General features: G+C 42.8%; 2 protein-coding genes across 6 annotated transcripts in view; both read right to left on the bottom strand.

Annotated features, from left to right (window-relative positions):
- Nucleotides 1–420: 420 nt before the first annotated feature.
- On the bottom strand, nucleotides 421–6,268 carry LOC135550856 (small ribosomal subunit protein uS3). Of its 5 annotated transcripts, XR_010457155.1 has the most exons (8): nucleotides 6,204–6,268; nucleotides 5,410–5,540; nucleotides 4,776–4,869; nucleotides 4,411–4,505; nucleotides 3,830–4,017; nucleotides 2,058–2,295; nucleotides 820–915; nucleotides 421–499 (listed from the first exon to the last, which is right to left on the bottom strand). XR_010457155.1 is itself a non-coding variant. In XM_064982030.1 (7 exons), exons 1-6 carry the CDS (start codon nucleotides 6,231–6,233, stop codon nucleotides 2,096–2,098), a joined length of 738 nt encoding a protein of 245 aa, XP_064838102.1. In that variant the 5' UTR covers nucleotides 6,234–6,268; the 3' UTR covers nucleotides 421–915; nucleotides 2,058–2,095. The 5 variants fall into 5 exon arrangements, 3 of the variants coding, with proteins under 3 accessions (XP_064838102.1, XP_064838103.1, XP_064838101.1); XR_010457154.1 differs by having other exon boundaries at nucleotides 820–2,295; XM_064982030.1 differs by having other exon boundaries at nucleotides 421–915.
- A 5,962-nt stretch (nucleotides 6,269–12,230) lies between these two features.
- Nucleotides 12,231–26,364, bottom strand: part of LOC135550847 (F-BAR and double SH3 domains protein 2-like) — a 54,322-nt gene continuing 40,188 nt past the window's right edge. Inside the window, exons 11-20 of the mRNA XM_064982010.1 lie at nucleotides 23,607–23,723; nucleotides 21,731–21,832; nucleotides 21,147–21,299; nucleotides 17,280–17,411; nucleotides 16,960–17,043; nucleotides 16,511–16,715; nucleotides 15,813–16,060; nucleotides 14,954–15,158; nucleotides 14,528–14,598; nucleotides 12,231–14,366 (exon numbers count right to left, since the gene is read on the bottom strand). Coding sequence (XP_064838082.1) covers nucleotides 14,280–14,366; nucleotides 14,528–14,598; nucleotides 14,954–15,158; nucleotides 15,813–16,060; nucleotides 16,511–16,715; nucleotides 16,960–17,043; nucleotides 17,280–17,411; nucleotides 21,147–21,299; nucleotides 21,731–21,832; nucleotides 23,607–23,723 — 1,404 coding nt within the window. The 3' untranslated portion in view covers nucleotides 12,231–14,279. The remainder of the gene's footprint in view (nucleotides 14,367–14,527; nucleotides 14,599–14,953; nucleotides 15,159–15,812; nucleotides 16,061–16,510; nucleotides 16,716–16,959; nucleotides 17,044–17,279; nucleotides 17,412–21,146; nucleotides 21,300–21,730; nucleotides 21,833–23,606; nucleotides 23,724–26,364) is intronic.

Raw genomic sequence — 26,364 nt, 5'->3', positions numbered from 1 at the left:
GCATAAAATGTTTGCTTCATTATGGGGTATTGTGTGTAGACCAAAATTTTGTTTATTAAATCCCTTTTAGAATAAGGCTGTGACAAAATGTGGAAATAGTTAAAGGGACTTTCTGAATTTACTGTATTTCTATGATAGTGTCTAGACAATGGATAGTATGAACAGAAAAGGTGTGCTGCAGTAGTTTAATAGGATGAGCCTTGACTGGAATACAGTATTGACACATGAAATGGGTAAAATAGTATGTAAATATTAACTCCCTGGTCACTTTTTCAATGACTATGTACATAGGGCAGCAGTCTAAGGTGCAGAGTTGGGCTACTTGTAACATTTGAGGTTGGTATCAAGGTAAGAAGTTACTTCGAAAGGATTTTAAAAGGCAAAGGTTCAACATTAATAGTAAGGGAATTTGGTCAATAATTAAGACAACATTTAAATATTTTATTTGTTTCTTGAAAAACAAAAAGGTATTTGGAGAATTTCCTCAACTCACGATGACCTGGAAAAGAACAAAGGGACATTCATTGAAATTTCACCACCTTTAAACTAAGGGTCAGCAACAGGCGGCCCCTCTGGCCATCGAAAGTTCAGTGGAAGATGGGGGAGGCTAAATTGTAACAAATACACAGATGTAATCAAGGTATGATTTTTTTTTTTAAATACGATCTTAGTTGTGGTCAATGTGCATTGTACAAATCATTAATTATGTTCCAGCCACCTGACAAAATCACTCCTGAATCTAGTTGCCTACTCTTGCTTTAAACCCTTCTACGACTCTTTAAAAAGACATTCTGCAGTTCAAACAAAACAGTACCCCACCATTGTTTCAGTAGACAGCTGAGGGATGGGCAGGAGAAACGCAATCACCCTCAAATTCATAGACATATGGATGAGGGCTATTGCCTGGTCGATAATCTGTTGATCAAACAAGATTTCTTTAGTCGAGAAGTTGCAAGTAAAAAAATTGGTACAAGACCCCAAATTATGCATATAGAAGTAGGTCCAGGCAACTTGGCCTGTGCTTAAATGTGCCCATTTGGGCCCGTTTTGATAGTACTTCTGACTGTCTTAACTCACCAGCTGTAGAGTTTCTCCTCAAATGTTCCTCAAAACAGCAAGATAAAGCATTTTTTTTTAGAATCTACTGAGAATGACAATAGTAACTCAATGTATTTGACAAGTAATTCCATCTCTCTCCCTTTCGATAACCACTTGACATGAAAGGTTAAAGTGTAATGCTCCTATCCACTGGAAATGTCATAAAATAACTGATTACTTCTTATCCCTTGCACAAAAGGCCTACAGCCGTCTGTCCCGAGCTCACTGGCGCAGGAAACAATAATAATCCAGAACAATCCAGAATATTTTAAATTAAATTGGCTAGCGCTAGCTTAGGGACAGACACAGTTGAAACTGTTTCAAGTTTGTTGCAGACAGCCACGTGTAGCCAATGTGATTTCTTAGATTTAAAAAAAAATCTGGATTTTTTCCCTCCCTCAGGCTGCAATGTTTATTTTTCGGCTTTATGTAGGCTATTTTTATAGCTGGCAATGACAATAGTTACTTTAAGACTTAGATCATTTTGATAGAATTTAGAGTAACCACATGACAATGACAGATTCAAAGATCCTAACTAAAGATCCTTAAATCCTAACTGGCACGCAGATCAGTAGAAATGGTAAGATAAATTGGCACTCCAGATGGAAAAGTTTGCTGACGCCTGGTGTAGCCCATTACCAGAAACTTCAGGAGCGTAGCAGCAGGAGGAGAGGGTTGAAAGAACATACTACCCTGTCAACCAAGATAACTAGTTTATTTTTTGTTCTGGGACATCCCTAATGGGTATACACAAAATTTGATGTAGCAATCGCAGATTTCAATTTTAACTAAATTTATATATTAGTATGTCAATGGGTGATGTGTGTTATGATGCCAAGCGTCCCTGCCAGCAGTGTGATGCAGACAGGGATAGTAGGAAATAGTTTGTGTGCAGGGGGAAAAGTCAAATCAGCGCCGTAACTTATCCTGCCTTTAACACGTCACTAAACCCGTCTTACATTGAAAATGTGAGATGCTGGCTTGGGGTCCCTTGTGGTTATGCTGTTGGGACGGGTGTGGCAGGTGCGACGACAGCGGCCTCCGGCTTGGCTCCCTTCTGCTCAGAGATGGGCGTTGAGGGGACCTGCTCGTCCTTGGGCTCCACAATGCTCACGTGGTCAGGGAGAGGTTTCTTGGGGCCAATCTTACCGCTGGGATCCCAGGGCAGCATGATTTTCACCTTAATCCCCAGCACACCTTTGGATAGGCAGAACAGAGTGCACCCCAAGTAGGTCACCATTTCATCACTTATTATTTTGGTACTGTTGCATAACACGTCCTCTTGGTCATGGTCATGGTCCATCACTAATGCTTGATTCACACCATAGGGCAGACCCATTTATTCTCACCGTGCTTTCCTGTAATATCACCTTGGTCCTGAAGTGTACACTTGTTCACTATTTCCCACAAATCTAAAAAACAACATTGGAATGGAGGCATGGGCTATTGGGAATTTCAACCATATTTCTTATACCAGCCATTTCCTTTGAAATCAGTGAAAGGAAGTGAACAAGTGCACACTTTGGGATGTATAAGAGATCATTGGGATATAGCCACATTGCTGTAATGGACAGTTCTAGTAAACATGGTGGATGAGTAAAGAGGCCAGCGAAGACAGCTTGGGCCTATAGTGCCTTATGAAACTATTCACACCCCTTGATTTTCCCACATTGTATTGTTACACAGCCTGAATTAAAAATAGATTCAATTGAGATTGTTTCACTGGCCTACACACAATACTCTATAATGTCAAAGTGGAATTATGTTCAGAAACGTTTACAAATTAATTAAAATTGAAAAGCTGAAATGTGTTCAGTATCATACCGCTTTTATGTCAACCCTAAATTGAAAAAAAGTCACAATAAGTTTCAGGGACTCACTCTGTGCAATAGTGTTTACATTTGAGTGACTATCACATCTCTGTACACCACACATACAATTATCTGTAACGTTCCTCAGTCAAGCAGTGAATTTCAAACAAATTCAAACAAAGACCAGGGAGGTTTTCCAATGCCTAGCAAAGGGCATCTATTGGAAGATGGCTAAAAAAATAAACATATTTTAGATCCCTTTGAGCATTGGTGTAATTTTGGGGCAAAATCCAATACATATTTTCAAGCATAGTGGTTGCTGCATCATGTTATGGGTATGTTAGAAATCTAAGGACTGAATGGACCTAAGGACAGGCAAAATCCCAGAGGAACATCTGGTTCAGTGTGCTTTTCACCAGACACTGGGAGATGAATTCACTTTTCAGCAGGACAATAACCTAAAACAAGGCCATATCTATACTCGAGTTCCTACATGGCCGATTTACAGTTTGACCCAAATCTACGACAAAACTGTTATTTAGCAATAACCAAAAACTAATCTGATAAAGCTTGAATTTTGAAAACAATAAACGGCGAAATGTTGCACAACCCCGGTGTGGAAAGCTCAGAGACATACCCAGAAAAACTCACATCTGCAATCGCTGCCAAAGGTGCATCTACAAAGTATTGACTCAGGGGTGTGAATACTTATGCAAATGAGATATTTATGTACTTCCTTTTCAATAAATTTGCAAAGGTTTCTAAAAACATGTTTTAACTTTCATTATGGGGTACTGTACGTGTAGATAAGTGAATAAAAAAATATTTAATCCATTTTGAAATCAGGCTAACAAAATGTGGATTATGTCAAGGGGTACTGTATAGTGTGAATCAAGCATAAAACCCCTGGGTGAACTCACCTTGGCGGAGGAGCACGTGGCGGACAGCGGTGTCGACGTAGTAGTTAACGGGGTCTCCACTGTGGATCATGAGGCCATCCACAAACTTCATGGACTTGGCCCTCTGGCCTCGGAGCTTTCCAGAGACCACCACCTCGCAACCCTTGGACCCGCTCTCCATGATGAACCGTAGGACACCATAGCAGGCCCTGCAACACAAAAACGAGCAGAATTAGAAAATACATATCTTACAAGTCCCATGTCTTCAACTTGCCCTTAAACACTAGTCATTCCATCACTTAGAAGTGTAAAATATTGACTTAAACAATAGGATCTTCCAGTTCCAACGAAGGAATAACCATTCGGTTGTTCCAATGAATGGTTGTTCTAATACACAACTGAAAACTAAGCTTACCATTGTCACTGCACTTGACATACTCCACAAACATCTTGAAGTTTGACATGTCAGTGTATATACATTTAACATGCTACAGAGTTGTATTTCTATATTCAAAGTACTTGTATTCCATATCAGCAATCAAACAATGAATCGTATATAATACATAGGTAGCATAAAAAAAAAACAGGTAAAAGACACTCACCTGCGGACAGCGAGACCCCCGAGAAGCTTGTAGCGCAGAGACTCTGCCTGGGCAATGGCGCAAAGACCACGAGTGGCAACCTTCTCAGCATACAGCTGATGGCAAGAGAAACAGACATGGAAAGTTACAAAACACACTCACAGTATGGTGCAAACCTTTCACAGCACAGAACCCCCCCCCCGGATGTTTTGGGGATAATGAGACAATGGTAGAACTGCTCTTTTTATTTGACAAGGAACAAGCAAATAAACTTTATAGTCACCCACCAACCTCAAAAATGTTACTGTATGAACAATACTGCGCAAGCGTCACTGTAAATTATCCTGCAGTCGGCCCTTCCTACATTGATATGAAATGTAATTTACCTCTACACTGCCCTCAGGGAAGCCAAACCTCTTCTGGACCACTGCAGTCAGCTCACGTATACGACGCCCCTTCTCACCAAGCACGTTCTGTGTCCTGGAGAAAGAACATGGTCTGTTAGCGCCTCAGTTTGATTCAACTCACCGACTCACTTTCAGCAGTAGTTACCAGAATAAACATTTCCTTAAAAAAAACAGAGCTTGTCAGATATTCAGACCTCATAAGTGGTCATACCTTGAGAAAAGTCAAGATTAACCAGCTGTTGCAGAAAATGCATTGAAAATATTGGGAAAATTGTAGCTTTCACTGCAAACAGCAATCCCTTGTTTAAAAAAAAAATAGTCACTGAATACAGCTATATGCCACAATTCAAAATGAAGGGAACAGATTAGCATCATGTATCTTCCAGATTTGCTGTGTTAAACTATTCTATTAATTTTGAGTTGAGGCATGTTGCTGGTCATGCACAACCAATGGATTAATCTTGACATGACTACTTTTAATGTCAAAATATCCAACAAACTTTGATTTTGGAGTGGAACGTGCTTTCAAGATATAATAAATCAAGTGGTCAGTCTTGAGTAGATGGCCATCACTAGTCCTCTGTGGTCTTCGTGTCTGGGGTTTTGGTCTCACCTGGTAGCCAAGATGATGATTTCAGTTCTAGTTGGGGTGACACGAACCTCCACACCTGAGTAGCCATCCTCAGCCAGCTCTCTTGTGAGGAACTCGTTCAGTTCAGCTTTGAAGATACCATCAGCGACAAACTAAAAATATGAGACAAACTAAAAATATGAGGACAGGCGGAGAGCTGGGTTATCAGCAGGGAACTTAGTAAGCCATATTAAGGACCTGGTGTGACAGACAGCAACATGGCTACTTGTTGCAACAATCAGTAAACTAACCATTGTTACACTAACATGTCTAAAAAAAGTAAAGATTAAATATAACTTACATGTAACATGCCAATAGTAACATTTACATGAACTAGCTTAACTAAGGTTAATCGTTTTTTCGAAAGCACCTGGTCTTTAGCCTCGCGGTGACTTTGATGTTTTATGTCAAACTGAAAATATTGTAACGTTATAAGAAACATGCATGGCCAGGATCATACCCATCAAGGCGCAGATTGCATGAAATCGAGGCTGCGCGTATAAAAGGTAACGGTGGGTTAGCAAAGTAGTTAGGTTTTCGCTAGTTAGCTACACTAGTCAATTAGGAATATATTTCGGCACGCTTCAGCATGGGATCATGTGCGCGTGCTGGCTAGCATGCTAAAGAACGAGCTAGAGACAATGACTTCAAAGCTACAGAATATGTTAAATTCTACTAACGTGACATGTGCCGCAGAAATTAACTGCCTAACTATAAGAAAGGTTTCTATTTAGGTGAACTCAAAACTGTAATCCTAAAGATAAATCGACACAAACCTTTCTCTTCTTGGAAATTTGCACCGCCATCTTGGGATGTGTCGTTAACCGGAAAGACTGATCTGTTTCCCGGAAATGCTAATATAAAAACGTTTTATATCAACGCATGCGCGCGCATTCCCCTGGTCGGCAAACCATGAATAGGTAGAATATTAACACATAAAAAATCTCAATACAGGTCTGACCATTTTATTTCCATCTGAGATATGCCTGTGTGTGATTTTATATATATATATATATATATATATATATATATATATATATACTGTTACCGATTGTTATATGTATAGATATATATATATGGCTATTGTACCAACCAGGAACAACCCTAAATCCGTAACCATGGGCACTCTCTTAGATATCATCCTGACCAACTTGCCCTCTAAATACACCTCAGCTGTCTTCAACCAAGATCTCAGCGATCACTGCCTCATTGCCTGCATGCATAATGGGTACGCAGTCAAACGACCACCCCTCATCACTGTCAAACGCTCCCTAAAACAGCGAGCAGGCCTTTCTAATCGACCTGGCCCGTGTATCCTGGAAGGATATGGACCTCACCCCATCAGTAGAGGATGCCTGGTTGCTCTTCAAAAGTGCTTTCCTCTCCATCTTAAATAAGCATGCCCCATTCAAAAAATGTAGCACTAAGAACAGATGTAGCCCTTGGTTCATCCCAGACTTGACTGCCCTTGACCAGCACAAAAACATTCTGTGGCGTTCTGGAGTCCATGGAGAATAAGAGCACCTCCCAGCTTCCCACTGCACTGAGGATAGGAAACAATGTCACTACCAATAAATCTACGATATTCAAGAAATTCAACAAGCATTTTTTGGGATTGGTGCACTTCACAAAATAGATGGTTTCATGAGGATGGAAAATTTTGTGGATGTATTGAAGCATCATCTCAAGACATCAGTCAGGATGTTAAAGCTTGGTCACAAATGGGTCTTCCAAATGGACAATGACCCCAAGCATACTTCCAAAGTTGTGGCAAAATGGCTTAAGGACAACAAAATCAAGCTATTGGAGTGGCCATCACAAAGCCCTGACCTCAATCCTATAGAACATTTGTGGGCAGAACTGAAAATTCACCCAACTTGTGGGAAGCTTGTGGATGGCTACCCGAACCGTTTGACCCAAGTTAAACAATTTAAAGGCAATGCTACCAAATACTAATTGAGCGTATGTAAACTTCTGACCCACTGGGAATGTGATGAAAGAAATAAAAGCTGAAAGAAATCATTCTTTCTACTATTATTCTCACATTTCACATTCTTAAAATAAAGTGGTGATCCTAACTGACCAAAGACAGAGAATTTGTACTAGGATTAAATGTCAGGAATTGTGAAAAACTGAGTATAACTGTATTTGGCTACGGTGTATGTAAACGTCCGACTTCAACTGTATATTGCACTGGTCATCTCCAAAAGCTAACACTTCCTTTGGCCGCCTTTCCTTTTCCAGTTCTCGCCTGCCAATTACTGGAACAAATTACAAAAATCTCTGTAGCTGGAGTCATATCTCCCTCTATAACTTTAAGCATCAGCTGTCAGAGCAGCTTACTGATCACTGTACCTGTACACAGCCAATCTAAATAGCACACCCAACTACCTCATCCCCATATTATTACTTACCCTCTTGCACAACTGTATCTCTACTTGCACATCTATCACTCCAGTATTAATGCTAAATTGTCATTTTCTATTTATTGCCTACCTCCCTACTCTTCTACATTTGTACACACCGTAAATAGATTTGTCTATTTTTCTCTTCTATTGTGTTATTGACTACATTTGTTTATGTGTGACTCTGTGTTGTTGTTTTTGTCACACTGCTTTGCTTTATCTTGGTCAGGTCACAGTTGTTAATGAGAACTTGTTCTCAACCGGCCTACCTGGTTAAATAAAGGTAATACAAAATTTGAGCTCATGTTGTGCAACATTTCTATAGGCTATGTCATTTTGTGAGAAAGCAGAATGTTGATGGCCTTATTAAAAATAAGAGGATCTCATCAGCTTTCTATAGGCTAGGCCTACTATATTTTTTTCTCAATTGTCCTAATATTAAGCACATTGCTTCACTTTACAACATGAGTATAGTCTGGCTGGCATGAAAATGACCTGCGGGGAAAAGCATCACTAAATGCTTTTCGCCGCATTCACTATTTAAGTGCATAGATGACAGGTATTTGTCAAACGCTCCCTAAAACACTTCAGCGAGCAGGGCTTTCTAATCGACCTGGCCCGGGTACCCTGGAAGGATATTGACCTCATCCCGTCAGTAGAGAATGCCTGGTTATTCTTTAAAAGTGCTCCTCACCATCTTAAATAAGCATACCCCATTCAACAAATGTAGAACTAAGAACAGATATAGCCCTTGGTTCACTCCAGACTTGACTTTCCTTGACCAGCACAAAACATCCTATGGCGTACTGCATTAGCATCGAATAGCCCCTGCGATATGCAACTTTTCAGGGAAGTCAGGAACCAATATACACAGGCAGTTAGAAAAAGCTAGCCTTTGCTTTCCTAACATAAATGTGCATCCTGTAGCACAAAGGCCAAAACGTTCTGGGACACTAAAGTCCATGGAGAATAAGAGCACCTCCTCCCAGCAGCCCACTGCACTGAGACTAGGAAACACTGTCACCACCGATAAATCTACGATAATCGAGAATTTCAATAAGCATTTTTCTACGGCTTGCCATGCTTTCCACCTGGCTTCACCTACCCTGGTCAACAGCTCTGTGCCCCCCACAGCAACTTGCCCAAGCCTCCCCCATTTCTCCTTCACCCAAATCCAGATAGCTGATGTTCTGAAAGAGCTGCAAAATCTGGACCCCTACAAATCAGCTGGGCTAGACAATCTGGACCCTCTCTTTCTAAAATTATTTGCAACCCCTATTACTAGCCTGTTCAACCTCTCTTCCGTATTGTCTGAGATCCCCAAAGATTGGAAAGCTGCCGTGGTCATACCCCTCTTCAAAGGGGGAGATACTCTAGACCCAAACTTTTACAAACCTACAGTTGAAGTCGGAAGTTTACATACACTTACAGTAGGGAGAACAAGTATTTGACACACTGCCGATTTTGCAGGTTTTCCTACTTACAAAGCATGTAGAGGTCTGTAATTTTTATCATATGTACACTTCAACTGTGAGAGACGGAATCTAAAAACGAAATCCAGAAAATCACATTGTATGATTTAAGTAATTCATTTGCATTTTATTGCATGACATACGTATTTGATCATCTACCAACCAGTTAGAATTCCGGCTCTCACAGACCTCCTGTTCTCCACTCATTACCTGTATTAACTGCACCTGTTTGAACTCGTTACCTGTATAAAATACACCTCTCCACAATGGCCAAGACCAGGGAGCTGTGTAAGGACATCACGGATAAAATTGTAGACCTGCACAAGGCTGGGATGGGCTACAGGACAATAGGCAAGCAGCTTGGTGAGAAGGCAACAACTGTTGGTGCAATTATTAGAAAATGGAAGAAGTTAAAGATGACTGTCAATCACCCTCGGTCTGGGGCTCCTTGCAAGATCCCACCTCGTGGGGCATCAATGATCATGAGGAAGATGAGGGATCAGCCCAGAACTACATGGCAGGACCTGGTCAATGACCTGAAGAGAGCTGGGACCACAGTCTCAAAGAAAATCATTAGTAACACTACGCCGTCATTGATTAAAATTCTGCAGCGCACGCAAGGTCCCCCTGCTCAAGCCAGCGCATGTCCAGTACCGTCTGAAATTTGCCAATGACCATCTGGATGATCCAGAGGAGGAATGGGAGAAGGTCATGTGGTCTGATGAGACAAAAATAGTGCTTTTTAGGTCTAAACTCCACTCGCCGTGTTTGGTGGAAGAAGAAGGATGAGTACAACCCTAAGAACACCATCCCAACCGTGAAGCATGGAGGTGGAAACATAATTATTTGGGGATGCTTTTCTGCAAAGGGGACCGGACGACTGCACTGTATTGAGGGGAGGATGGATGGGGCCATGTATCGCGAGATCTTGGCCAACAACCTCCTTTCCTCAGTAAGAGCATTGAAGATGGGTCGTGGTTGGGTCTTCCAGCACACAGCCAGGGCAACTAAGGAGTAGCTCCGTAAGAATCATCTCAAGGTCCTGGAGTGGCCGAGCCAGTCTCCAGACCTGAACCCAATAGAAAATCTTTGGAGGGAGCTGAAAGTCCGTATTGCCCAGCAACAGTCCCGGAACCTGAAGGATCTGGAGATGGTCTGTATGGAGGAGTGGGCCAAAATCCCTGCTGCAGTGTGTGCAAACCTGGTCAAGAACTACAGGAAACGTATGATCTCTGTAATTGCAAACAAAGGTTTCTGTACCAAATATTAAGTTCTGCTTTTCTGATGTATCAAATACTTATGTCATGCAATAAAATGCAAATTAATTACTTAAAAATCATATGTGATTTTCTGGATTTTGGTTTTAGATTGCCTCTCTCACAGTTGAAGTGTACCTATGATAAAAATGACAGACCTCTACATGCTTTGTAAGTAGGAAAACCTGCAAAACCGGCAGTGTCAAATACTTGTTCTCCCCACTGTATCAATGATGTCGTTCTTGCAGCTGACAATTCTCTGATCCACCGCTACACAGATGACACCTTTATGTATACATCTGGCCCTACTTTGGACACTTAACAAACCTCCAGATTAGCTTCAATGCCATAACTCTCCTCCTGTGGCCTCAACTGCTCTTAAATACAAGTAAAACTAAATGCATGCTCTTCAACCGATCGCTGCCCGCACCTGCCTGCCCGTCAAGCGTCACTACTCTGGACGGTTCTGACCTAGAATATGTGGACAACTACAAATACCTAGGTGTCTGGTTAGACTGCAAACACTCAAGACTCACATTAAGCATCTCGAATCCAAAATTAAATCTAGAATCAGCTTCCAATTTCGCAACATATCCTCCTTCACTCATGCTGTCAAACATACCCTCGTAAAACTGACTATCCTACCGATCCTTGACTTCGGGCAATGTCATTTACAAAATAGCTTCCAACACTCTACGTGGCACTGTGATAGACTACATCCAATTTGCTATCGGTTTTGTCACCAAAGCCCCATACACTACCCACCACTGCGACCTGTATGCCCTCGGTTCATATTCGTCTCCAAACCCACTGGTTCCAGGTCATCTTTAAGTCTTTGTTTGGTAAAGCACCCCCTTAACTCACTGGTCACTTTTGGGGCGGCAGGGTAGCCTAGTGGTTAGAGCGTTGGACTAGCAGCCGAAAGGTTGCAAGTTCAAATCCCGAGCTGACAAGGTACAAATCTGTCATTCTGTCCCTGTTCCTAGGCCGTCATTGGAAATAAGAATTTGTTAAATAAAGGTAAAATAACTGGTCACCATTGTAGCACACACTCCAGCAGGTATATTTCACTGGTCACTTCCAACTCCTACTTCTGCCCCCTTTCCTTCCAGTTCTCTGCTGCCAATGACTGGCAGCAGAGAACTGCAAAAATCACAGAAGCCGGAGACTCATATCTCCCTCACTAACTTTAAGCATCAGCTGTCAGAGCAGCTTACAGATCATTGCACATAGCCCACCCATCTACCTCATCACCATTTTGTTGTTATTGCTCCTTTGCACCCCAGTATTCTACTTGCACATTCATTTTCTGCAAATCTATCACTAGTGTTTAATTGCAAAATGTTAATTATTTCACCACTATGGCCTATTTGCCTTACCTCCCTAATCTTACTACATTTGCACACACTGTTTATAGACTTTTGTGTTATAGACTGTACGTTTGTTTATTCCATGTGTAACTGTTGTTTGTGTCGCACTGCTTTTCCTCATCTTAGCCAGGTCGCAGTTGTAAAAGAGAACTTGTTCTCAACTGGCCTACCTGGTTAAATAAAGGAGAAATAAATCAAATAATATAAAAATATATTTTTAAATATGCTCCCTGTAGGCCTACTGCCCTAGTTTAAATCCTTTGTGAAATGTTGAATACAACAGAACAAATAGATTTCAGCTAAATTTATTCAAACCATTTTATTTTTTTATATATTCAATGAAATAATTTGGCTTCTCTACTGTTGCTGTAGACTACATCAGAGTAGCGTTCTCCAAACTTGGTCCTGCGGACCCCAAGTGGTGCACGTTTTGTTTTTTGCACTAGTACTACACAGCTTATTCAGATAATGGGCTGGCTCATCACCAAGTTATGATTATTTGAATCAGTTGTGTAGTGTTAGAGCAAAAAACAAAAACGTGCACACCTTGGGATCCCCAGGACTGAGTTTGGGAAACGCTTGTAGCGGGTCACTTGTTTCTACTGTATCTGAAAATAAATCGGAAACAGAACTAAATAAACTTTACAATTGTGGGAAAGTGTGTGTATTTCACAACATGCAATCGTTCAATAAAACAGGGTAAATGTAAACTTCAAAAATAAGTTTTACATTCAGATCTTAAGGAGATCAAAGAAAACACAGTAAACATGGCTGACATACTGATCAACAACTAACATTTATCAATAAGTTTCCATATGTTTTTATCCTCATAAATTTGCTGCACAGGTATCTCCCAAGCTCTCTGTAAACTAATATTACATACATTATATGAAAAAGCATACCTCCAACACAAGACACTACAATGGCTATTTAAGACTAAATAAGTCAAATGCCTTTTAAAAAAAACAAGTAGAACAATACTGATAACAATATAGTTGGAGCAAAAACAATTACAGGAGAAACAATGCAGCATTCACAAGAGACCAACCAGCAATACTGAAAAGGGCATTAACAAAAGAATAACAAAAAAGTGCTTCAGTATTTTAGTCAGTTCACATTTCCTGTAGGTAGCTAGGATCTAAGGTGATTCTCCTCCCTGAACATGAAGGCAAGTCCGACTCAGGGTCACATCACAGTACCAATGACGCTCCCCCACGACAGCAAATCACCTTGCGATGCATTCCGTCCTGAACTATGACCCATCTGCATTCCTGAATGAAGAATTATTCTCACCAGCGACCATTATTATTGGCTAGTTTAAGCCTGGATTAGTATTGATGACAACATAGCTTTGTTTTTGTCAACAGAAAACAGCACAAAGAGAGTGTACATTTACTCATAGATACACTACAGATTGCCCCTGGCTGTTTTGAAATGTCCCACCTTTCAATACAAAGAAATTGTACAAAGACATTTGACATTTGTTATAGAATAGGAATAATCAACAGTTTCAGGGGCAGTTTTGTTCTGGTTTCATAAAGTGTGATCCAGATTTTGCTCTCAATGGGGCAATTTCTATCTATATCAGTTACATCCCTCCAAAATTGCCACTTTCCCCTTGTTTATGAAATGTTAAGAACACTTATTTTGAAGACGTTGGTATTTCAGGTACGGGAAAGGTACCAGCCTCTGCCGTGAATTTCCATGAAATGTGTTGACAACAAAAACACAACCCACCAAGAACCAAACAGATCTGACTTGGACTTTAGCTGTTTAAAACTGTGACAGATGTACAATCCTCCCACAAAATTAGCATAACTTTGATGCATAGTAATCAAATGGTGATATCTTGCTTGAAAATACCCCCCCATAGCTCAATGCCCAGTTATGAAGGTGAGTGAGATAGAGAAATAGAGGGAGGTAGAGAGAGAGAAAACATTGTGAAAGATACAGCACAAATACAGGAGGGAGAAAATGAGAGACAGACCAAAAAAAAAACGATGGGTAATAGAAAAATAATAAAGAACGAGAGAGGATAGAAAGAGGGATGGAGGGTTGAAAACCGGGTCAGAAAGGCAAAATTGTTTGGGTTCTCCGCACCACACACCATTTCAGCCCTACTGGCTTTGGACTGAGACGAGCCAAATCTCAGGCCTCATCTCATCTCATGGAGCCTCTCCAGTGGGGAGTGGGGATACCCCTTGGCTGGATAGGCTGGTTTAGGGGCTCTGGAGCCTGTTGTCCCTCCCTGGAAGAGGGGGGTCAGTCAGTCGGGGCACCTGGATCCATCAGGTCCGTTCTGACCTGGTGTGGTTGTGGGCAGCAGCCACCGCCACCAGGGCGGAGCCATTACACCAGAGTGATCTCCACCTCCTCCCTTCTCTTCACCTGGCCGCGAGGCTGCTGCGGCTTGGGGGGTGGTGGAGCAGCGCGGACCTGTCCACAACATAGTTATTAATTTGAGCTCCAAGTGGAGCCTCAACAAAATACAACAAGTGTGTCTTATCAAACAGGACAAGGGTCAGTATCCATACAGTATTTATGATGGTTTACATTAGTTGACAAAAGTGTGTGTGAGTGTTAATGTGGTAACTTACAGGTCGAATGGTGCCACCCGCACCACGATCTGCTGGGTACCTGGGGGGCTGGGTGGAGCTCTGGGAAGGACCTGAGGTTGAGGAGGGCAGACAGAATCATCAGCATCATGTCTTGGATTAGAAACCACTAGAAAGCACTACAGGATCGTGACATTGTGCTCAAATAAACACAACCCAACAATCCATGCTGTTGTTTATGTCTCTACTTTTATACATGGTCTATTTTGTGTGCATTTAATATGATAAATAACATAGCCTGGTCCCAGATCTGGTTTTGCAGTCTTGCCAACTCCTACGTTTGTTGTCATGCCACAGACTATAATTCAGCACAAAACAGATCTGGGACCAGGCAATGAATTATGTTCAATGCGATAACAATTTGAATGCCAAATAATAAATAGTCAGCCTTTGAGGAGTGGTTCTTACTCTGTAAGGGGCTTTTGAGTGGTGCAGGCGGTGGCCTATGGTGACCGTTGATGTAGGAGGGTGGGCGAGGTATGGGGGAGGCACTGGCACTGGAGGGGCTGGACTGGGGTGAGGGCAGAGTGGGGGTCTGGAGGGGGCTGCTGTGGAACGGGCCCAGCTGAAAGGGGCTCCGTGGGGAGCACTCAGAAAGAGGAGAGGGTGACACCTGAAAGACAATGTTCACCACATAATTAAATAAAACAGGTATATACTGATTACTATTATTTGGATGAGGATGTGTGTCGTCTAAAGGCCGGTTTCCCGCACCAAGATTAAGCCTGGTCCTGGATTTTAAAAAATCATTCTCAACAGAAAATCTCCATGGAAATAAAGTTTAAACCGGTTTAAAAGTGTCCATTCACGGGGCCTCCCGGGTGGCCAGGCTCTGTCGCAGCCAGCTGCGCCCGGGAGGTCCGTGGGGCGACGCACAATTGGGCTTGCGTCGTCCGGGTGAGGGAGGGTTTGGCCGGTAGGGATATCCTTGTGTCATCGCGCACTAGCGACTCCTGTGGCGGGACGGGTGCAGTGCAAGCTAACCAGGTTGCCAGGTGCACAGTGTTTCCTCCAACACATTGGTGCGACTGGCTTCCGGGTTGAATGCGCGCTGTGTTAAGAAGCAGTGCGGCTTGGTTGGGTTGTGTTTCGGAGGACGCATGGCTTTCGACCTTAGTCTCTACCGAGCCCGTACGGGAGTTGTAGCGATGAGACAAGATAGTAATTGGATACCACGAAATTGGGGAGAAAAGGTAAAATAAAAAATTTAAAACACGTGTCCCATTCATGTGTGTAAACAGCGCCAAGGGTGGCTGCATGTGTGTACCGGCGTGCTGCTGCTGGCCTCTCCCAGGCTGTCGCCATTCTCGCCGTCTGCACTGGAGCCACCTTCCGCCAGCAGGTCCTCCACCAGCACGGCGGGGAAGACGCCAACGGCGCCGTTAAACTCGCCCTCCCAGAAGCCATCGTCCTCGTGGGTTTCACGGCTCAGGACGCGGATGATGGCGCCCTCAGGGAACGAGAGCTCCTCGTCTGTCTGGCCCGCATAGTCGTACAGGGCCTTGGCAAAGCACACTGAGGCAGAGAGAAGGGGGAGGGAGTGGGAGAGAGCCAGGGTGAAATGCAGAAGGGGGAGAGGGAGGGAGAGACAGGGGAGGGGGAAGAGTAAGAGCACAGAGGAAGAGATCAAAATGGAAAGAAAGGGAAAATAAAAAATGGTCCCAACACGTCTGAATGAATGACATTGTCTTACATATGACTACTTGTTAATTCTGTGTGGTGCGAATCGTAACTTATACTTAAGTCCAATTTCCTCTAATTTCGCTACACTCGCATTAACATCTGCTAACCATGTGTATGTGACAAATAAAATTTGATTTGACATGCATTGTGAGATGTCAAATCATGCATTGACATCAATGCATGACTAAGTGAAAATTTGATTTAAGTCAAGTTCAGGATTCACTCCTGTGAGAATGTCGATTCTGATCGGATTGTTTCACCCAAATTCACTGCGTCTCTCACCACTGCTGGAATCGCCGTTGACGCTGGGCGTGCCCGGTGTGGGCAGCTCTGATTCAAGCAGCTCGGGCTCGGTGGAGTTGCTGGAGGAGTGGGATCGGGCGTCCAGGGCGGCCAGAGCCTGGAGCATGCTCAGTAGGCTGTTAGACGAGGGCAGCTGCAGGTACTTCTCCGGGACGTAACCCACCTGGCTCGTCCGGTTCCTGGCCTAGAGACAATGTTGGAACACACACATAGGGTTACCAGTCAGTGAGTAGGGCACACCGCAGCAAAATGTTTTGCAATGGACAACAGAACTAAAACCTCGCCATTTCACTCCATTAAAAAATAAAATCCCTATTGAACATGACCCCTGGTGTGTAGGCATATGATGACTTTAGAGTACCACTTGCTTTATTCAAGTTTAAAGCGCAAACAGTGAAGTATTGCCACTTTTGGAAAGCACTCTGTACCTTGACCCAGTCCTCCATGTCCCCATCATCAATAACCTCCAGCACCTCCTGTTCCTCGATGGTCAGCTCGTCTGGCTGTGATGCCTGGGAGAGGAAGGAGATCATTTCATTACTGCTAGACTGCCCCAGTGAATTCTGTGCATATATTGTATGTTGGAGCTGTATTTGTGAAGTCTGAATTTTTAAATTATAATGCATGCTGCAGTGCTCAAAGGACTTATATGGTACCATATTGCATCGCATCCAAAGTGATGGGTTGATTGCCAGCTCAAAGGTGAGAATAGGACTACTGTTGTAGAGCACTCTGTGTGCATGTATACCTTGTATGAGTAGAGCACTTTGCAGGTGAGGGGGTAGTTCCTGAGAGTACAGGAGGGGATAGAGCTGCTATCATCCAACACCTCTCCACTATCCTCCAGCTCCTCATCCTCCCTCTCCAGGTCAGCTGTACCCTAAACACACACACACACACACACAGCAGGTTGGATGGGATCACTTTGAGCAAGGCAAGCCACCGTATAGATACTTTTGATCGCATAGTGAGACGTTATTTGGGATGCAAGGTGATTTTTAGATCACGGTGATTTGTAAAATCAGTAATACCACACAATCTAACGGCAAAATCAGTAGCCTTGTTAAACCAGCCTGATCTCAAGCTCACATGCAGCCATCAGTCAGTCTGGTTTCATAAGGCTAGTCAATCTCAAACACAGCACAGCACCTTAAAAGGAAAAATTCACCCAAAACCACTAATTCCTTTAATTTACATTGTTAAATAACATTATGTGAGAACAAATGTTTCATTTTGGTCATATAATAAGGTTGGTAGCAACATGGAAACTAACATCAAGGCGGTGGCCCGTTCCTGTAGGTTCATGCTCTACAACATCCGCAGAGTACGACCCTGCCTCACACAGGAAGCGGCGCAGGTCCTAATCCAGGCACTTGTCATCTCCCGTCTGGATTGCTGCAACTCGCTGTTGGCTGGGCTCCCTGCCTGTGCCATTAAACCCCTACAACTCATCCAGAACGCCGCAGCCCGTCTGGTGTTCAACCTTCCCAAGTTCTCTCACGTCACCCCGCTCCTCCGCTCTCTCCACTGGCTTCCAGTTGAAGCTCGCATCCGCTACAAGACCATGGTGCTTGCCTACGGAGCTGTGAGGGGAACGGCACCGCAGTACCTCCAGGCTCTGATCAGGCCCTACACCCAAACAAGGGCACTGCGTTCATCCACCTCTGGCCACTGGATGTCATAAGGTGAATTCACCAATTTGTATGTCGCTCTGGATAAGAGCGTCTGCCAAATGACTTAAATGTAAATGTAAATGAAAATTGTTGTGGAAATCTGTTGCAGCTCAAATCGACTACAAAATCCAATGAAATGCTCTCTCTATGGGCTTGCTGGCTAGCTACGTAGCTAGCAAATGTAGCTCAAACATAATATCAAAGACAATATCAGCATGTAAAGTAGCTAGTTAACGGTTAAATTGCACTATCAATTTAGGACTCTAGAAGCTCATCATGGTCAACATGCAGATCGATAAGCCTCACAAAATGGAGTCTAACGTTCACAACAGCAGATAAATGCAGGAAAAAAAGAAACGTCCATTTTTCAGGACCCTGTCTTTCAAAGATAATTAATAAAAATACAAATAACTTAGCAGATCTTCATTGTAAAGGGTTTAAACACTGTTTCCCATGCTTGTTCAATGAACCATAAACAATTAATGGACATGCACCTGTGGAACGGTCGTATAGACACTAACATCTTACAGACAGTAGGAAATTAAGGTCACAGTTATGAAAACTTAGGAAACTACAGAGGCCATTCTACTGACTCTGAAAAACACCAAAAGTAAGATGCCCAGGGTCCCTGCTCATCTGTGTGAACATGCCTTAGGCATGCTGCAAGGAGACATGAGGACTGCCGATGTGGCCAGGGCAATAAATTGTAATGTCTGTACTGTGAGACGCCTAAGACAGGGAGACAGGACGGACAGCTGATCGTCCTCGCAGTGGCAGACCACGTGTAACAACACCTGCACAGGATCGGTACATCCGAACATCACACCTGCGGGACAGGAACATGATGGTAACAACAACTGCCCGAGTTACACCAGGAACGCACAATCCCCCCATCAGTGCTCAGACTGTCAGCAATAGGCTGAGAGAGGCTGGACTGAGGGCTTATAGGCCTATTTTAACTTCTCTAGGGTAGGGGGCAGCCTTGGGAATTTTGGATGAAAAGCATGCCCAAATTAAACTGCCTGCTACTCAGCCATAAAAGCTAGAATATGCATTTAATTAGTAGATCTGGATAGAAAACACCCTGAGGTTTCTAAAACTGTTTGAATGATGTCTGTGAGTATAACAGAACTCATATGGTAGGCAGAAATCTGAGGTTTGTAGTTTTTAACTCATTCCCTATCGAATACACAGTGTCTATGGGGTCATATTGCACTTCCTAACCAGACAGGACTGGCAAAAAGTGCCCTTCACTGACGAGTCGCGGTTTTGTCTCACCAGGGGTGAAGGTCGGATTTGTGTTTATCGTCAAAGGAATGAGCGTTACACCGAGGCCTGTACTCAGGATCGATTTGGAGGTGGAGGGTTCGTCATGGTCTGGGGCGGTGTGTCACAGCATCATCAGACTGAGCTTGTTGTCATTGCAGGCAATCTCAACGCTGTGCCTTACAGGGAAGAAGTCCTCCTCCCTCATGTGGTACCCTTCCTGCAGTCTCATCCTGACATGTCCCTACAGCATCACAATGCCACCAGTCATACTGCTCATTCTGTGCATGATTTCCTGCAAGACAGGAATGTCAGTGTTCTGCCATGGCCAGCAAAGAGCCCGGATCTCAATCCCATTGAGCACGTCTGGGACCTGTTGGATCGGAGAGCGAGGGCTAGGGCCATTCCCCCCCAGAAATGTCCGGGAACTTGCAGGTTCCTTGGTGGAAGAGTGGGGTAACATCTCACAGCAAGAACTGGCAAATCTGGTGCAGCCCATGAGGAGGAGATGCACTGCAGTACTTAATGCAGCTGGTGGCCACACCAGATACTGACTGTCTTGATTTTGACCCCCCCCTTTGTTCAGGGACACATTCTTCCATTTCTGTTAGTCACATGTCTGTGGAAAATGTTCAGTTTGTGTCTCAGCTGAAAATAAACGCAGTTGACAGTGAGAGGACATTTCTTTTTTTGCTGAGTTTACATTTGAGGAGATTGGAAACGTTGCCCACGTTACATTGATGGGCAGTGCGGTGCATTCTTGGCGATTCTACGACAAGGAGCACTCTCCAAGGAGTGATTTTTGTCAACAAGAAGTACAACATTACAAATATTTTTGAGATGTGCGATAATTAACTTGCTATCTGTAATATCGTATAGCTTAGGAATCGTGACATTACGTACTCGAGGAAAATAGCCACGTTTCTCGACATATACACAAACTTTGAGAAGGGATTGCGTTATGATTAGTTAAGCAACGTGTACGCGATTGGTTGACAGTCTGCTGGGTGGGGCGTTACACATTCCTTCTTACATTGGATTCCTATCTCCTTTCTATAATATCTCTGGCAAAGGCACAATGCAGTGCATCCTGGATTAATGAAGCAGACAAATAGGAAAAATGTTCTAGACCGTTAAATTACACATTTCTCGAGGTAGGAACATTTCTCGAGGTAGGAATATCTAAAAAAATTTGATCAATGGCTCATTCGAGAGAAGACATACTCCCGGAGTTATGACATTGGCAAGTATTGAAATCTGATATGTACGATAAGACGTTTTTGCGATGTAAATGTCATATTCCTATTCACTTCCAGTGTATTGAGAGTGATTTTATCACAGTGCTATATCATACCGCCCAGATTTCTGCCTGCTTGAATGCCAAAAACTCAGATACACATAAAAACATGAAATGACCCAGGGAATCAATAGATCACTCAGAGATGAACAAAAACAAAATAACATTCAAATTGGGTGAACCTTTCCTTTAAAGTTGAGAAACAGTACTTTAAAAAACACCCCAGCTTTCTTATCATGTGATTTACCTGAGCGCGGGAAGTTTCAGTAGGCAGGTACAGGGGACAAAATGGAAATTGTTGATGGGTTTACGTGTATGCACAAAGATGTGAAAAAAATGCATTTTTGTCTCATCTTTCAATGTGTGTTTTGTGACTCACGGAGAGTGAAGGGTCATGGGTGTTCAGGTTAGCCCACCGCTCGTTCTCCAGCTCCTCCATCACCTGGTTCATGGCGCTCTTCAGCCACGTCTCCACAGTGATGCCTGCCTCTCTCAGCAGGGCTAGGCGAGCCTCCGCCTTCAGCTTCACCGTCTGGAGTTAGTGACATAATCATATGTTTTGTCATATTACAAATGTAATGTTTATTCCCTCCCAATTCCAGCAATGTTCCCACTGGGATTTCACAACTCTAGTCATGACCAGTCAGTCATCATGCCATAATAGGCTTTCATAAGAAGCTCTATCAGAACTACTGTATGTTGGATGTAGTCTGCCGCATCAACCAGCAGGGGGAATCAGAGGCAAGAGAGGCTGAGGTGAGACAACCTACTGGCCCAATGATATACCAACCTCAGAAAGGGATCACAAACACAAGCATGTAACTCGTGGGATCTGAACTCCGGTCTCTGGCTCGGGACACCTACATCTTAAACATTCCATTTTGGCCAAATTTTAAGTCACAGGCAGGGTTACATTATCACGAGTGTGAGCCCAACTCACCATCACCACACACACAAGTTTACCTCGGCTCTCCGCAGGTTCTCCCTGGCCGCCTCCATTTTGAGTTCCAGTTCACTGCAGTTCTGCTCAGATGGCCCCTGCTGTGTCCTATAGTCCTCCAGGGCCTAAAAGGTCACAGATAACATGTAGTAAACAAACCAATCTCAATGACTGTCTGAAATGGCACCCTATATAGTACACTACTTCTGACCAGCGCCCTATGGGGGATGTTGATGGAGCTCATAAGCTGGGCCTCTCTGAGCTGAATTTGTGAGTGTTCGTGTGTGTGTGTGTGTGTGTGTGTGTGTGTGTGTGTAAATGATGTACAATGTAGGCACCTGACCCATAAGTGAGACTAGGAATCTACCACCACACTACCAGATTGTAGCCCCCCATAATGTTTTTGTCCCCCCACTTTAGGTTCTGAAAATCTCCATCACCCTCTAATTAACTTGTCATTTTCACAGATTAAGTGTTAGAGCTGGTGACATATTTATTGTTTACAAATTAGCTATGAATAGATAGCACAACTTTGGATTTAGTCTCCATCTCAAAATCGAATGGTTTTGACCGTTTGGAATTTTAAGTGAGCTTCTTTTCTCCTTCCACTTTGGCCATGCAGTGTGCCTCGCAAAGTGATTGCTGTCCTCGTTATGAAATTATAAACTGAAGTAAAAATACTTTAAAGTACAACTTAAGTCTTTTTTTGTATCTGTACTTAACTTTAACATTTATATTTGTGGCAAACTTTACATCACCACCACCACTTTTACACCACAACATTCATAAAGAAAATAATGTACCTTTTACTTCATACATTTTTAATGCTTAGCAAGACAGGAAAATTGTCCAATTCACAAATTTATCAAGAGAACATCCCTGGTCATCCCAACTGCCTCTGATCTGGCGGACTCACTAAACACACATCCTTTCATTTGTAAACGATGTCTGAGTGTCGGAGTGTGCCCCTGGCTGTCTGCAAATACAAAGAAAATAAACATTTTTGCCATCTGGTTTGCTTAATGTAAGAAATTTGAAATGATTTACACCAACTTTCGATACTTAAATATATTTTAGCAATTACATTTACTTTTGATACTTAAATATATTTAAAACCAAATACTTTTAATCAAGTAGTGTTTTACTGGGTGACTCACTTTTACTTACTCACTTAAATTTTCTATTAAGGCATCATTACTTTTACTCAAGTATAACAATTAGGTACTTTTTCCCACCACCTACCCTCTATATCAAAAAAGTACAATATACACAGAATCCTTAAATCAAATATACAAAAACTACAGCTGATGGTGAACCTGAACAAATTTAAATAAAATAATAACATGTAGCCTACAACCAGATGAGTTGTGTCTCCTGTAGCTTACTTTTATTTTGGTAAAGCACATTTTTGAATGAACAATAACCCAGCAAATTACATGGGCACTCAACTAATAAAGACTAATATTGTTGTACCTCGCGCTGGTTAGAGTGCGAAGCTGAGCACAGTGCGCAGTTTGACTAGGCTACTGATATTCCCCATTGTTGCTCGGCATGCAAAATACCTTGTAGAGATCAATGATTCAACAGTTACATGCTTTGTTCGACACTGAAGGAGAGGAAGCATTAGTTGGCACAAAATGAATCATTTTTGAAAGCAGTATAAGCAAAAAAAATGGAATCAGCGATTTCTAATGTTTTAATGGATTTTCTGACCGATGCATGCTACATTTGGATCGGTTGGCAGTTGCGGACCGATGCAGTCGTATCTTACATTAAAAAAAAATGTAAATCAGGGAAAGATGCATATATCTGCTAGAATATAGACTATCCCCTCGCTAGAATATAGACTATCCCCTTTCTCGCCCTTCCCTACCCTTCATCTATCCCTTCCTCTCTCACCCGCTGGCTGTGGATGATGCTCTTGTGTTCTCGTGCCACTCGAGTCGCCCACTTCCGTGCCTCCTTATCCAGATTGTGCTCCTCCGCTGTGCCACTCTGCTTATGCAGCTGCCCCACCTAGTGACCAGGGATGATGGATGGGGTAGAGAGAGAGTTTAATAGTCTGATAATGTTCAGCTAAACATAATCTCTCTGTGTGTGTGTGTGTGTGTGTGTGTGTGTGTGTGTGTGTGTGTGGTGTGTGAGTATAGCAATAGGTCAACAATATACTGAACAAAAATATAAAACACAACATGTAAAGTGGTGGAAAAGCTGAAATAAAACATAGCAGAAATGTTCTATATGCACAAAAACCTTATTTGTCTAATATGTTGGGTACAAATGTGTTTACATCCCTGTTAGTGAGCATTTCTCTTTGTCAAGATAATCCATCAGGTGCACCTTGTGTCACACAACACAATGCCACAGATGTCAAGTTTGAGGGAGCGTGCAATTGGCATGCTGACTGCAGGAATGTCCATCAGAGCTGTTGTCAGAGAATTTAATGTTAATTTCTCTAGCATAAACTGCCTCCAACATCGTTTTAGAGTATTTGGCAGTACGTCCAACCGGCCTCACAACCGCAGACCACTTGTAACCACACCAGCCCAGGACATCCACGATCTTCTCAGACCAGCCACCCAATCAGCTGATGAAACTGAGGGTTTGCACAAACTGTCAGAAACCATCTCAGGGAAGAGCATCTGCATGCTTGTCATCATCACAAGGGTCTTGACCTGACTGCAGTTTCTCGCCGTGACCGACTTCAGTAGGCAAATGCTCACCTTCAATGGCTACTGGCATGCTGGAGAACTGTGATTTCACGGATTAATCTCAGTTTTAACTGTACCGGGCAGATGGCAGACCGCGTGTACAACGCATTCGTAAAGTATTCAGACCCCTCGACTTTTTCCACATTTTGTTATGTTACAGCCTTAATCTAAAATGGATGAAATATTTTTTGCTCAATCAGTCTACACACAATACCCCATAATGACGAAGCATAAACAGGTTTTTTGAAATTTTTGCAAATGTATTACAAATGAAAAACAGCAATACCTTATTTACATATAAGTATTCAGACCCTTTGCTAGGAGACTCGAAATTGAGCTCAGGTGCATCCTGTTTCCATTGATCTTCTTTGAGATTTTTCTACAACTTGGAGTCCACCGGTGGTAAATATAATTGATTGGACATGATTTGGAAAGGCACACAAATCAAATTATATTTGTCACATGCGCCGAATACAACAGGGGTAGTAGACCATACAGTGAAATGCTTACTTACAAGCCCCAATGCAGTTAAGAAAAATAAGTGTTAAGTAAATAAAATAAAAAATGAAAAGAAAAGTAACAAATAATTAAAGAGCAGCAGTAAAATAACAATAGTGAGGCTATATACCCGTACAGTCAATGTGCGGGGGCACCGGTTAGTCGAGGTAAATGAGGTAAGATGTACATGTAGGTAGAGATAGTGACTACTGTATGCATAGATAATAACAGAGAGTATCAGCAGTGTAGAAGAGGGGGGGCAATGCAAATAGTCTGGGTAGCCATTTGATTAGCTGTTCAGGAGTCTTATGGCTTGGGGATAGAAGCTGTTTAGAAGCCTCTTGGACCTAGACTTGGCGCTCTGGTACCACCTGCCGTGCAGTAGCAGAGATGACAGTCTATGACTGGGGTGGCTGGAGTCCTTGACCATTTTTAGGGCCTTCTTCTGACACCGCCTGGTATAGAGGTCCTGAATGGCAGGCAGCTTAGCCCCAGTGATGTACTGGGCCGTACGCACTACCCTCTGTAGTGCCTTGCGGTCGGAAGCCGAGCAGTTGCCATACCAGGCAGTGATGCAACCCGTCAGGATGCTCTCGATGGTAGAGCTGTAGAACATTTTGAGGATCTGAGGACCCATGCCAAATCTTTTCAGTCTGTTTTTTTCAGTTTTCAGGGGGAATAGGCTTTGTTGTGCCCTCTTCACAACTGTCTTGGTGTGTTTGGACAATGATAGTGATGTGGACACCAAGGAACTTGAAGCTCCCAACCTGCTCGACTACAGCCCCGTCGATGAGAATGGGGGGGTGCTTGGTCCTCCTTTTCCTGTAGTACACAATCATCTCCTTTGTCTTGATCACGTTGAGGAGAGGTTGCTGTCCTGGCACCACACGGTCAGGTCTCTGACCTCCTCCTTGGTGTCCACATGGGAGAAACTCCCCAAATACAGGTGTGCCAAGCTTGTAGCGTCATACCAAAGATACAACTCTATAATTGCTGCCAAAGGTGCTTTAACAAAGTACTGAGAAAAGGGTCTGAGTAAATGTGATATTTCAGTTTAAAAAAAATATCTGCAAAAAATGCTTTTTTTTGTTACTTTGTCATGGGGTATTGTGTGTAGATTGATCAGGAAAACATTTTTTTAAATCCATTTTATAATAAGGCTGTAACTTAACAAAATGTGGAAAAAGTCTAGGGGCTTGGAAACTTTCCAAATGCACAGTATGACGTCGTGTGGACAAGAGGTTTTCTGATCTCAATGTTTTGAACAGAGTGCCCCATAGTGACAGTGGGTTATGGTATTTTTAGTTATTTATCTAACCTTTATTTAACTAGGCAAGTCGGTTAAGAACAAATTGTTATTTACAATGATGGCCACAATGCAAACGGTCTCCTGCGGGGATAACAAATAAAAATAAAATACAATATAAATATAGGACGAAACACACATC

The sequence above is a fragment of the Oncorhynchus masou genome, chromosome 12, assembly GCF_036934945.1.
Source record: "Oncorhynchus masou masou isolate Uvic2021 chromosome 12, UVic_Omas_1.1, whole genome shotgun sequence".
Lineage (NCBI taxonomy): Eukaryota > Metazoa > Chordata > Actinopteri > Salmoniformes > Salmonidae > Oncorhynchus > Oncorhynchus masou.
This window is presented reverse-complemented; position numbering and strand designations above follow the sequence as displayed.

Bases quoted from the DNA above. Each gene is read 5' to 3' on its own strand.
- LOC135550856 (XM_064982029.1), bottom strand. From the start codon at position 6,233: ATGGCGGTGCAAATTTCCAAGAAGAGAAAG. The intron at 4,870-5,409 runs GTGAGACCAAAA...TTCTTTCTCCAG, and splicing joins ATCATCATCTTGGCTACCAG to GACACAGAACGTGCTTGGTG. The intron at 4,018-4,410 runs GTGAGTGTCTTT...TTTGTGTTGCAG, and splicing joins GGGGGTCTCGCTGTCCGCAG to GGCCTGCTATGGTGTCCTAC.